At 44.0% G+C, this 12,857-nt stretch overlaps 1 protein-coding gene across 15 annotated transcripts in view; it reads left to right on the top strand.

Annotated features, from left to right (window-relative positions):
• TIAM1 (TIAM Rac1 associated GEF 1) overlaps positions 1 to 12,857 on the top strand; it is a 354,254-nt gene that overhangs the window by 207,561 nt on the left and 133,836 nt on the right. For 14 of the 15 annotated variants that reach the window (XM_072968300.1, XM_072968313.1, XM_072968310.1 and 11 more), the window contains one exon: positions 9,109 to 9,288. Coding sequence is in view for 3 of the 15 variants with exons in the window: in XM_072968382.1 (XP_072824483.1) it covers positions 9,235 to 9,288 (54 nt within the window). In the remaining 12 variants the exon portion in view is untranslated. Of the gene's footprint in view, positions 1 to 3,327; positions 3,443 to 9,108; positions 9,289 to 12,857 lie in introns of those variants that run through there. The other variant, XM_072968357.1, reaches the window with a different exon arrangement.

The following is a 12,857-nucleotide window of genomic DNA, read 5'->3' as shown; positions in this document are numbered from 1 at the left end:
CAGTGTGCAGTGACTTTGGGTGCTTTTTATTTCTCTCCAACTTTGTTATTTGGCTGGGATGGGGATGAGTGTTAGGTTGTTACTCAGCCAAAAAGATTTTAAAGTAAGAATTGGTTTTCTATCTTGCGTTTCTGGGATTCGTCTCAATGGAACTTTCTTTCTCAGTCGAACCACCCACTTACTGTAAAACGAATCCCCTCAGAGAGAATCTCATGGTGGTTCTTATTCTGATACTTACGGATATTGACTTACCAAGTTAAAGATACGTGGAGTTCTTTTCAAGTACAAGGAGCAGAGAAACTTCTGGACCATCATTCTCCCAATTTTAAAGAGAATAGATGGCCAGAAATGTCGGATTGAGTCCTTGTGGTCCCATAGTCCATGTCTTTGCTGCATCTCTGTGTCCCCATGGCCATGTGCCCCACTCCCAGCCGCCCCTGTCCCGGTCACTCACGGAGCGTAACTAACTCAACGCATCGCCTGAGATCTCCCTGGTGTGCCCAGCTGTCAGCTTATCATTTCACCCACTCACGTACGGAAAGGTGAAGTGATTGTCCTTAAACGCTACATTTCTTTGAAGTGGTGTCAAGCACACTTATTTATACTTTCCGGGTGCATTCCACTGTGATCTGTGCAGCTGTGCAACATCAGCCTTGCTGTCCATGGTCTTGTTTAAATTACTCACCCAACCTCAAGGCGTGAGTTAGGAGCGGAGTGGCTGTTCCTGCGGCCCTAGGGAGCTTTGGGGGCTGAACTCTAATCTGATTTACCTTTTAGCTTTGTGGCACCAAACCTGAGGCATCGTGCTTTTATTTTTGGGTTAAATTGTGGATGCTGTTCGATCCATTTGTTATTCCAGGTATTGGCTTAGTCAATAAAAGTGTAGCTGAGATAGTGCTTTCAACTTGTGGCTCTCACAAGTTATCAGATGCGCGTGCGCATGTGTATTTAAAGTTCTTTGATTATACAATGGAATTGGCCAATATTTGTGTCTCCATTTTGATATCCTTCTTGATCTAAGCATTTTGTGAGGATGTTTCCTTCCTTCCTTCCTTCCTTCCTTCCTTCCTTCCTTCCTTCCTTCCTTCCTTCCTTCCTTCCATCCTTTCATCCTTCCCTCCCTCCCTCCCTCCCTCTCTTCCTCCCTCTCTCCTTTCCTGAGATATTGTGTTCCAACTTTGGGTTTTTTGTGCTGAGGCCTTGTGTGGAATGGACACCAGATTTCCAGTAAGATCGCTACTGGTGAATTTTGGCCCCTCAAACATACAACTTTTGAATTGGATGCTCCCTCTGAACTCACAAGTGGCAGGTGTTATTGTCACCGTCTGTTTTGTCAGTTACTCAGCTAGAAATGTCAGAGGCGTTTCCCCCCCTCTTTTTCTCCTTCCCTCCTCATTTCTCACAGGCATTCAGGTGGCTGTCAGGTCCTGGTAACTTTGCCTTTCTTATTGTTCCAAGGCTCTCACTGTCCAAGTTAAGGCCACCTTATCTCCTCCAGGCGCTGACTGATGGGTTGGTTGCAAAAAGCCGCCACCTCCTCTCTCACGTTACACAGGGGCGAGGGCTGGGGTGGATGGAGACCGTGTCTGTTGATGTAACGCCCTTAATCCAATACCGTCCAGTTTCTCTGTGTGGTGTCCGTAATCCCAGCCCATCTTTCACCTCCAGCTCCTTTCCAAGCCCGCACTTCTCCACAATGTTGGACTAGTGCTTTCATTCCTCAGAACCTTTGTTCTTTTCTTGGAATGTTCTTTTTTTTTCTCCCTGCAAACACCTTCCTATCCCTGTTTGCTTCCTCCCATCCCTACAAGCCCAGCCACATTCTGTGAGCCCTTCAGGACTAGGTTTGACTGATCGCTTCCCCTGGCAGAACGGTTCTGTTTCTTCCCATTGTTCATGATTGAGAATGCCAGGTTAGCCTTTCAGCCTCGTCTCATTGTGGATATGTGACCACAGTTTTCTCAGATTACCAGCATCATGAGAAAACGGTCTATTTCCTCATCCCATACCTAAACTAGATGCCCAATAAATGTTGGTTGAATTGCACTGACTAGATAACAATCAGGAAAGTTCTATGTAGACATTCTGCTTTACCCAAGTCACTCACAAGCAATTTTTAGAGAGCCATAACTATTTAAAAATCTGTTTCTATATATTCTGTTTTTTATTACATGCTAACAACTGTAAGACATACCACTCTTTTATGTACCACTAAGCAAGAGGGAAAATGGTGCCAACGAAACCACACTCCACCACGGTGCTTGTAAGACATACTCAATTTCAAAGATGTTCAACATGAAAATGTGTTTCTCAGAGCCAATAAAAATAAAGAATTGTGTTTTACCATGAAGAGCTGGTAGTCTTAAATGTATAACCGCAAAACAATTTGAATTGGTTTGCAAATACAAAATTGAGGTCGTTTTAAAAGATTTTTTCCATTTTAAAATGAGGAGAGAGTAAAAGGAGCATTTTTCAGCACCCAGAGGTTGGCTGGGGAAGCACTGTCCTGTCACTCTGTTTTATGACTGTGCCTCAGTCTCTTCTCTTTGAGAAGATGAGGCCTTAGACGTAAAGACTCACCCCATTTTGAAAATCCTTGGGAGGAAATTCTTTAAAAATTTTGTAAAAATTATTTTATTTGACTTTAATGTGGAAGATTCTTTGTTGCACTGAAATTTGATAAACATCCTATCTTCCTACCTAAGCACATACCAAGACCGAGGTCCCTAATGTCTCGCGAGCAGTGGTCTTAGCTGGGGCCCTGTTACAGCTTCGCCTTTTGTGTAGGGCAGCTGTGGTTTTCAGCCATCATGCTTGCTCATTGACTTCTGGTTATTCAGTTAAGTTGCTGATCAGATATTCACACGTCTGTACAAGCTTAACATCTCTAGCTTCTCTTCCTTCCTGTCCATTCTTAGTATCTGGATTGCCCAATTCTCTCTTTAACCGTTTCCTTCTAGGGACTTTCGCCATCCTGTACACACCTTCCGCAAGTGCCAGAGCGGCAGGAACAGAACCAAGGAGGAAGCGGCAGGTCCCCAGGGGGAGTGATTATTTCTGATGGCCCTTCAGCCTCAGAGCGTGAGGGACCCTTAGTGTGGATTTGGTGCGCCCCAGCCTGCTGGCCTCTCCAGAGGGGCTTGTGATTGCTCCTCTGACCGCTGACGAAGGCAGCCCCAGCCCTCGTCGCTGGCAGGCAGAGCTGCCACACCGGCCACCTGCACGGATGGCCTCACCCCAGGGAGCTCTTCCTAGATTCACAGGTGGCCTCCCACTGGGGGTGGGAAAGGCAGCTCCGGGCCAGGGAGCGGTGCCTTGTGCGGTGGTGAGGGAAAGAAGTCGCCGGGGTGACCAAGTCCTGCTCTGTTTCCTGATGAAGAACGGGGACTCCTTGACATCCTGACTGTGTTTTGGGCTGGAAGACTTCCCTCTCGGCTGTACGGTGAGACAGCAGGTGAAGGGGGAGGCCAGGTGTCGGGGTTGCAGACCGTCATGGAGATTGCAGGTTGTGGTTACATACTTGCAGGTCACTTGGGCGAGCCTGGAGAAGGTCTTGGAGGCGGGAGGCAGCTTCTGAGCATGAGGGGCCCTTCTCTTGACAGCTTACCGAAGGCCAAGGCCATGTCCCTCAGCATGGAGACGCCCCTGTCTCCATTCAAGGCTCAACCTCAGCCTTGGAAAGCCGGGGGGAATTAAAACCAAATTCCCTTCCTTGAGTTCAGTCGTGGACAGTGAGAGAGCGGCTGCCCCACCCACTGTGCATGGTGTCTCGGGAGGCGAGGCTCCTCCTGTGCCCAGTGAGGGGAGGGGAGGCCCATCTGCCGAAGGGAAGAGGCTGGGTGGCTCCATTCTGGGAAGACGCTGTTCGGTAACGTGACTTAATGTGGACATCTCTTCTAAACTAATGCACTGATAGGTTTTCTGGAGGATTCTTCTGAAGTACAGTTTGAAGACTAGACACACTCTTATGTTGCACGGGGGCTAAGGAAGCAGTTTCACCAGAGTGCCATCCCCTCCCCCGTCCTCTGCGGGTGCCTCCATAACCCAGTTCTCTCACTGGGAACCCGCGTTAAGCCACAACATGGTGAAGTCATGAAGGACAGACTTCAGCATCAGACGTAGTCGGCTCCATTCCATTTTCTTTTGGAATCTAATGTTCCATTCTCTCTTACAATGACTTGGACGTGCTTCTTTGGTGTGACTCAGACTTGAACTTGAGAATTTAGGAGCCAGGAGCCCGGAGCTGAGCACTCACACCGTGTGGTCACTCATCTTGGAATGTTGGGTGGAATTCTCAAGTGTTCAGTAGCTTCATGGCTTCTTAGGAGGAATGATGCTGCTTAGAATTTTGAAACACTATGTGATTCTCATGGTCTGTTCTGAAAAAAACCCCTACTAAATCCATTTCAGCATGCTGGGGCTTCATTGGAGCCCTTGTAGAGCCAGGCTGTGGGGGTGTGTGGGAGACCTGACGGCCAGCTGTGTAATGCAGCCCTTTGGGGCTGGTGACTTCCAAACTCCCTTGGATGAAGCTGAGAGGGAGCTTTGTAGCGGGTGATGCAATGTTGGAGTTGTGCGCTTTGGTGTTTGCCAGTGTCCAAGTGTGGTTTCAGGACAATAAATACAAAGAACCTTGGGAAACCTAAAGAGTAGTATTTTGGCCTAAAGCCACTAACATGATGCCAGCCAGTTAGTAAGCATCCCAGAATGGTAGATCTCCCTGAGTTGGGGGTGGAACACGTCACTTCACTCTGAAGTGCACTGACTTGGCGCCTACGAAACACAGTACTGTCTGTCCCAGCTGAACCTGGTGGCTAAGTATTGCCAAAGATTCACTGTTCTAAAATTAAAGTTATCATTTTAGTAGAAATTTCTCAACTTATTTTGCTGGCTCAAAAATATCGATTCCATGAGCATGTTTCCCCTCTTAGTTACCTCGGGATGCATTTGGATATGCTAAGAAGTTGCATTGCTCAAAACTAGGGCAGCCTTTGGATACGGGAACTTTTAGGGATTTTATTTGGCTGATTTGGGTGTCTATTTTTACTGGCCTTAAAAACACAGTTGGGCTAAAGCCATTTCATCTGTGTTTTGTGGAGTAGGACTTTGGAAGCCCTGGCACACTCATTCATCTGTGTGGAGAGCTCTGTTTTTCACGGAGCATCCTGGTCCTGCCCCGGAACCCTTGGTGGTCCTGTGGTTCACCTGCGGGGGAGGGTGAGCACCTCTTCTCTGTGCAGGGGTCCTTGTCACAGTCTGCTTTTACACAAGCCAGACAAGCTCACTCCTGGTGGAACCGTTCCTTTGTGCCAGATGAGGTATTGTGACCCACCTACACTTGGGCAGTGAGCCAGAGAGCTCGCTCTTACCCAGGCTCACCAACCCCCCAACCAAGTGATGACCCAGCACTCTGTGGAGAGCAAACAAATATGAAGGGAGATTTTCCTGGAGGGTATGCAGCCTCTCTGTCCTTCAGCAGAATCGTACCACCTCAGACCTTCTGTCCCCAAGTTGTGATTTTTAAAAAATAAATGATCAAGGCAAGAAACATCCATGTGAAATTTGTCACTGAGCCCATGTGAAAGGATGTGGTCACAGCATTGCTCATTGCATCACAGTGGCCTCAAAGGACCACTAATGGAAGTTCCTATCTGATCGTAGTACCGTGGACATTTGTCCTTCTGAGCGATGGATTAAGACATTTGAATTTTACAGCTGCTCCAGTTCCCTTATTTGAATTGGCTGTTGCAAAAGCTTACTGTCAAACTGAGCCAGCTGGGCAGATTGACAGGCTCTGTATTGTTGCTCCGCCTTCACTTTGTCTTAACCTTTGGGTTCCTTTTATTTTTTCAATAATAATGACTTCTATTCTATTTTAGATTGTGTGTCTTTGGAAACCACTCCCGTGTCCTTTCTTGAGTAAAACAATGGTTAAAAACATAAATAAAGAAAATGACTGAAGAATTTTCTTTAACCTTAATTTCTGAACCATTTACAAATTTCCAATGTCCTAGATTCACCCATGCATCCATCTACGCATCCCTCCATCCACTCATCCACCCATCCATCGACCCATCCATCTATCCTTCCATGCAATGCTGATTTTTGGACTAAGTGTGGTTACTAAAATCTAAATTCTGTTGATGTTCATTGCGTGTAGAAAATGTTTAGGGTTTCTGACTTGTTCAGGATTTTGATCTAGCGCTACTACTACTCTCACCCCGCCCCCTTTAAAGTTCAGGGTAAGGGAAACTTTCTGATTCTCATTAATTCACTAATTATGAAACACTTCTGGGCACTGAATCATGATGAACAGAATGGACGTGCTTCTGTCGTCTTGTATGGTTTATATTGTTTTGTGTTGATTTTATAACTATGTCTTCTGACAGCCTTTCAGGTAGGTGTGAAGTAGAGTAGATAATATCACATCTTTATTTTTTCTAAGTTTCAGAATGGGTAGCTTACGTCTCTATACACTTTGATTACTTGCACTTTCAAGCACTTAAAAGTGACGGGATGCCCGTTGTGAATGTTTTTTGAAGGTGAAAAAGAAAGTTCTGGTGTGGCAGGCTTTTCAGGAAGAGCCATGGATTAGCTGCTGTGGACACAGTATTTCTGACAGTTGTTATGTTTTCATTTGGCATCAGACTGTCGGGTTGGAGTGACGGGATTTCTGGGTTCTGTCTATTTTTGAGGTATTTGAAGTCTGGGACTAGTTGTAGTAATTCCTTCCCCAAGCCCCGCAGCACACACGCTTCCCTGTGAGAACTGGCTATTTGACACCTGATGCAGAAATTGACTATATGAGCTGAGATGAATCAGAGTGAGACTGAAAAACTTGGCACATTTTTCGTTCATTTCACTCGGGGTCATCTTAATGTGATGCACGCAGTCCAACTGGTCCTGCCAGATTTCGTCAGCATGGTTTGTGTGTGTGCATGAGCTATGGCAGACTGGCTTGATCACATCTTCCAGGTGGATTAATTAATCCCCTATTGTTGTTCCACGATTCGTTTAAGGTGACCAGTTTCATCCGACTTAGAACGTAGACCCAGTTTCAGTGGGTACCATGTTTTAAAAAAGCTCCCATTAACAGTGGCCTTTCTGTAGCATGTGCCTTATGGTTTACAAATGTTGAATAGTAATGGAAATAACTGCTGACTTTTATTGGGAAGTGACCAAGGTGTAGGCATGAAGCTAAGCATGTGACATAGATGGTCCCATTTCATGCTCATATCAACTGAATGGTTTAGGAGTTCTTATCTCCATTTGTAGAGGGGTACAGTGATATTTAGAGTTTGCCTCAAATCATCCTGCAGATAAGTGGCAAAGATGAGATTTGACCTGGTTACATGCAGTGGGACTCCAGGCTCGAACTCCCAACACCGAGTTTGGTGCTTAGCTGCCTCCCGTTGAAACTGGAGTCTTTGCAGCTCTTGAAGAAACCCTGGAGTCCTGGTGGTTCTCGGGTTGCCATGACATCCGCTCACAAGTCCGTGGTGGAGTTAACCCCCCCTCTATGAGCGCTTGATGCATGGAGATTACTTGATGGCACATTGCAACCGTAGGGTATTTGCTGATTGCAAAAGAAGTGTGGGTCTCCATCATGGGTCAGTTCCATAGGCAGGGTCACAGGTTAAAAAATTTTTCCACCAAAATCAGAAAAAAATTATACCAAATAGACTGGATTTTGTTTTCCTGCATATTTTATAAATAATGGCCTGTAACTTTCATCTCCGTCCCCATATAGTTTCTCTGCTCAGGGATTAGAAGAATATAATAGAGGAAACTTTTAATTCTGGTAGATAGAAGATGTACTGTTTTTTTTAAGTATAAAAAATGCATTATCAGCCTCCGTTGTGCAGGTGGAGGGCAGCCGCCTGCAGGACCGGATTGCCAGCAAGAATCCGGCCTTGCAAATTATTGGCAGCTGGCATGGTAATGAGTCCATTTCAATATAAATGGGCTGTTGCTTATTAATTTCTGCCAGTTCCTAAGCAATTCAGGGACTGCTTTGGAAATTTGAAAATCTGCAGAGAGCGGCTTAAGGAGGATGTCTGGGAAAAGAGAGGGAACGGGGTAGCGGTGGGGGAATAATGGAAAGGACACGTATCGGAGGGTAGTCATGGGGTATTGCTAAGAACTCGTGCTACTCCCCTGGCCAGCCTGAGTCACCAAGTTCACGGTTAAAGGGCACGTTTTCCAAGACAGGGAGAACTGTAACTTGGCTTATTGTTCCCTCTGGATGTATATATTCATTTATTTACCGCCCTGATGTGGTCGCCTTCCACAACATAGGCAGTTTTCTCCGTGGTCCTGCTCAAAGTGCTTGTCATCCTGGGTTCCCACCCTGCTGAGCCGACCAGCTCTAGGGGGCAGCCGTGGGCAGCACACAGAGGGATGACCAGCAGGGGAGGAGGAAGGGACAGCCACCCCAAGGAAGCCTCAGGTCTCTCTCCTTCCTGCGATCTCACCTCAGAAGGCAGCCGTAAAAAAAAAAAAAAAAAAAAAAAAAATGAGAGAGAGAGAGAGAGACCGTTAATAGTTCTTGTTCTGGGAGCTGTCCTTGTCAATTTATTTTCCATGTTAAATAACAGTCTGGGTATTTTACCTGAATTCTTTCCTATGCTCATTCTGCAAGAGTTTCCTCTTATTTTACAAACGTGTATGTGATGACAAGGTCTGTGTATTTGATTTGGGCTCTTGTTTCACTGTCTTTTAGAATTTTCTTCAACTTCTGTGATAAAGAGAATAGCCGAGGCTCCCTGTTTCCTTTCATTCATCTCCGTTTGTTGAGACTTGGTAAAGATTAAGATGGAACCATGACATCATGCCACAGTAACCGCTTTCTGTTTTCCAATAACTTCATCTATAGAGATAGGTTAAAATGATAAAATAACTTGCCATAAATGTAAATATGTTTTTATTGATTTATCTGCTTATGCCTGTCATTTTATACCTACAGCTAAATGTTCCGTTATTTGATTTGGGGTGTGATATTACACACAAAATGGATGTTGGAGAGCTGATGAAAATGGGCTTGATGGAAGAAATCCTATTTCCTGGGTTCTGGCTGACCATTTTTTTCTCCTTTTCTGCCCTTTCCAGATTTCTGGTGCATTTTTATAGACTCAGATGAGACTGTGTGAACGCCATGCCGAGGGGCAGGTGCTGACGCGTTTCCCAGCCCGGGTCACTGTTCATCCTGACGCCCTTTCCAATCTCAGTATCTAAATGCCACAGTGCTCTTGGGGCAAGTTGGGCTGGGAACCATTGTTGCCTTGTAAGGTAAGTTGCGTATGTCTATCTGAGCCTGTATGTATCCCCTTGAATTAATAGTATTGCTTCAGAGGTGATGAGACAGATACATTTTAGTATAATTGGAATTGCTGTGTTGTAGGTAGCTTGTGGGAAAAAGAATTTGGAGATACTTTTTTGGATTAAGGTTACACCCATCTAACAACTCAAAAGTGTTAGCATTAAAACAAAACAAAAAGAAAAGAAAAAGAAACAGCAGATACTTACCTTTTCCCCCTGTGAATTGCCCTCAGGATCTTTTAAATGTATTCCTGAGCTTTACCATCTTTATATGGGATTATGTTTGAGAAAGGCAAACCTAGCTTCAAAATCTTACTTTCAAAGGATGCTATATTTTGTTTCTGGCTTGGATGATCCTTAAAAAGCGAAATAAATACAGTCAAAATAGTGATTCTTCTAAATCAAAGATCATCTTTTATTTGTTACAAAACTTTCCTGTTTAGTCTCCTGTGTTAGGGGTATTTGTGTGCAACTTGGCAAAACGCTGCTCATGGGTTTGTAAAGATTTAGTGAAAAGTTTCAGAACTTTGTCTCAGTTTAATCTTAGCTCTCCAACCTCCCCCACCCCCCAACCCTGTCTTCAGGCTCAGCCTCCAGGAGGGAAAAAAACAGGCTTGAAACCAAGACCTCCCACTAGAATCTAATTTTAAATTTGCAATCTGTTGTCTTGTGATTTTTGCTTCAAATTTAACTTTGAAATAAATACATTTCATCCTTTCTCCTGCAGTTTTGGAGGTCTGTTTTCAAGTCATAGAAGGGTAATCATTACGTTTATTTTAATAAGTTTTTAAAAACCTCGGAGGGGGGTGAAAAATTTTATTATTGATATTATAATCCATATGCATCATGAAATGCCTTATGCTTGGATTTCACGATGCCCTTCCCAACAACAGAGAGACCTGGCTTTCACAGTTAACTTTTGACTTCACTATGATGTAAGTTGGGTCTTCTTGTGCCCACTCATGGGCTCTAATGTTTTATGGTTTTGAAATAACCCTCATTCTGAGGCAGTCTGAATGATGGGCAGTCCTGCTGAGAAGAGCTGCACTAAAACTGCAGTTTATTTAGATGGCCAGTTTACTAACGAGTGAAGTGTGGTCCCTGCCACTGGGAGCTTATTAGGAGATGGGAAAAGAGGGTCTACACAAAGCAAGACAAGTGTGTCAGTGTGCAGATAACTGTGCCACAGTCACAGCGAGGAGGGCCAGCGCAGGGCCAGTGGGACGGAGGGAAAGAGTGATTCCATCCAAGCCGGGTAATATTTTCTTTATCTTAGGTCTTTCTCCCCGGCCATCTGTTTTAAGTTTGGGTTTGGTGCTGTTTTGTTGTAGCTGTCAGCACAGTGCCCACATCCTCGCTCTCTTCAATTACCCAGGAAACCTAGGGACTTAAAACATTTTTTTTTTCTTTCCTGAAAATGAATTACAGGTTTAGTGTAGTGACTTTAGAAAACATGAAAAAGCAAAGTATAATTTGGAAAATTAAAATTACCCATAATCACTCTATCTAGAATAGTGACTTTTAAAATTTTTACACAGTTCTTTATTCTCTCTCTTTTCGTGTGCATGTGTAAAAGAGAGAAAGTGAACTATTATTAATATTCTTAAATTTTGAATTTCCTCAAAGCCAGTGTCTTGGATGGGCATCTCAAGCGTAAGTTTTGAGAATAAGAAGAGTTTTGTTCCAGAGGTGTTTGAGCTGAGTCGTAGAATGATCTTTTTGATTATCTACTCCTGGACAGGGCAGGCCCTGGCAGGCTGACCCACAAGGCTGGGCTTCGATCATGGGAAGCTCTCCTGTTCTTCAGCTGAAGGGTGGGGCATTCTGCCGTCTGTTTGGAGTACTGCTTGAAATTCTGGTCTCCTCTAGGGAATTAGACATCCTATACCATAAAAATATTTTAAACTCCTTAGTCCTCAAGGTGATGAGGTTATTTCCAGTTCCCGTTTATTTTCTTTCTCTCCCCTGTTCCGCTCTGAACAATCTGTAGTTATAGGAGTTGTTGGCTTTTGGTTTTATTTTTTTTTTTTTGTTCTCTCTGCCCAGAGACTTTGACCATGGGTGTCTTTCCACTAACTGGAATGTTTTCTCATGTAGTACTGAGAAAACCTACCATCAGCATGGTTGAAAAATGCAGCTTACATGTTATAGCTTGTATCATACAGGTTTTACCTTTTTAATTTGTGTTCTGTTTCTCCACTCATGTATAATAATTGATGTTTACAATGACCTTGCATAGACATGGCAAGCAGTTCAATTTTTCATTTATTTCAAGAGTGTTGACCATCACTCAGAGCGCACGGATATGATAGCTGCTTTAGAAGTCTTCATTTGATAATTCCCATGAATTATCATGTGGGTCGCCTTGGGGTGGGCATCTTTGATCGTCTTTTCCCTTGAGAGCTGGTTAGATTTTCCTGGTTCTTTGGAATGCACTGCAGACATTTTGAATATTATGTTGAGAGACTCTAGATCCTGTTGAAATCATCTGGAAAATGCTGGATTTTCTTTTTTGAAGTCTTAGCAAGCGATCAACCGGGCAGGTTCAGATTGCAAGTAGTGTCAGACATCCTGTGGGTGGTGGTTTTCAAGTCAGTTCAGTTTTCAAAGCCTTTGCTCCCCTGCTGTGGATTTGTCCCGCACATGTGCCACCTGGGGGTTAGACCAGGAGATGGGCTGTAGTTTATAGAATAATTCAGTTCTCTCTGTCTTGCTTTGGGTCCGTCCCAAGCATGTGCCTGGAACTTATGGAGATTTATACAGAGCATCAGGTGATTCGTTGCTTCCAGTTCTCTTTTCTCTGAGATCCCCCTCACTCTGGCTTGCAGGGGCCACGCTTCTCGGTCTCTTTGGCCAGAATGACAGGGTGTGTCTTGGGAGTTTTTCCTGCCTGTGCCACAGCTGCCCTGTGTGCTCTTCCTCTGTGCAAGGCTGGAAGAGAAATTGGAATAAGAGAAGCAAAAATGGGGAACTCACTCTTGTTAAAATGGCTTCTTCCAGCTTTGACTCTCACCCCTGACCCACCTGCTTTTGCTTACTCTTAGGAATCCCTAGGCAGTTGCTTTTCACTTTGGTCCAGAGTTTTTATTATTTATTTGTGGGGGAAAGATCGGCCATGGTGCCTTACTCCATCTTTGCTGGCACCAGACACTAGCATTTCTGTTTTGTTCACTACTTTATTAAGACAGAAGCCCATATATATGTTCATATATGACTGAAAAATTGTGCTGTACACCAGAATTTCACACAACATTGTAAACTGACTATAACAAACAAAAAAAGAAGACAGAAGCCCTACCGCTGGTTAATTAGCCCTATTTTCCTATTTAATCTCACTTTCGACAGTTGTTTTGTGTTTGCTTTGTATTTCCTGATAATATTATGCTGAGTAATGCCCAATGCCTGCTTATTTTTTGTTGCCTAATTTGTTGAAAAAGAAGATTAAAAAACATTTAATTTTGAAGAATTCTCACCTTTATTTATTTTATGAAAGAACTGCATTTTATCTTTATTTTAAAAATTTTTTTATTAAAAAACGT

Source organism: Vicugna pacos, chromosome 1, assembly GCF_048564905.1.
Source record: "Vicugna pacos chromosome 1, VicPac4, whole genome shotgun sequence".
In the NCBI taxonomy this organism is placed as follows: Eukaryota; Metazoa; Chordata; class Mammalia; order Artiodactyla; family Camelidae; genus Vicugna; species Vicugna pacos.
The sequence above is the reverse complement of the archived record's forward strand: the minus strand, read 5'-3'. Positions and strand labels throughout refer to the sequence as shown.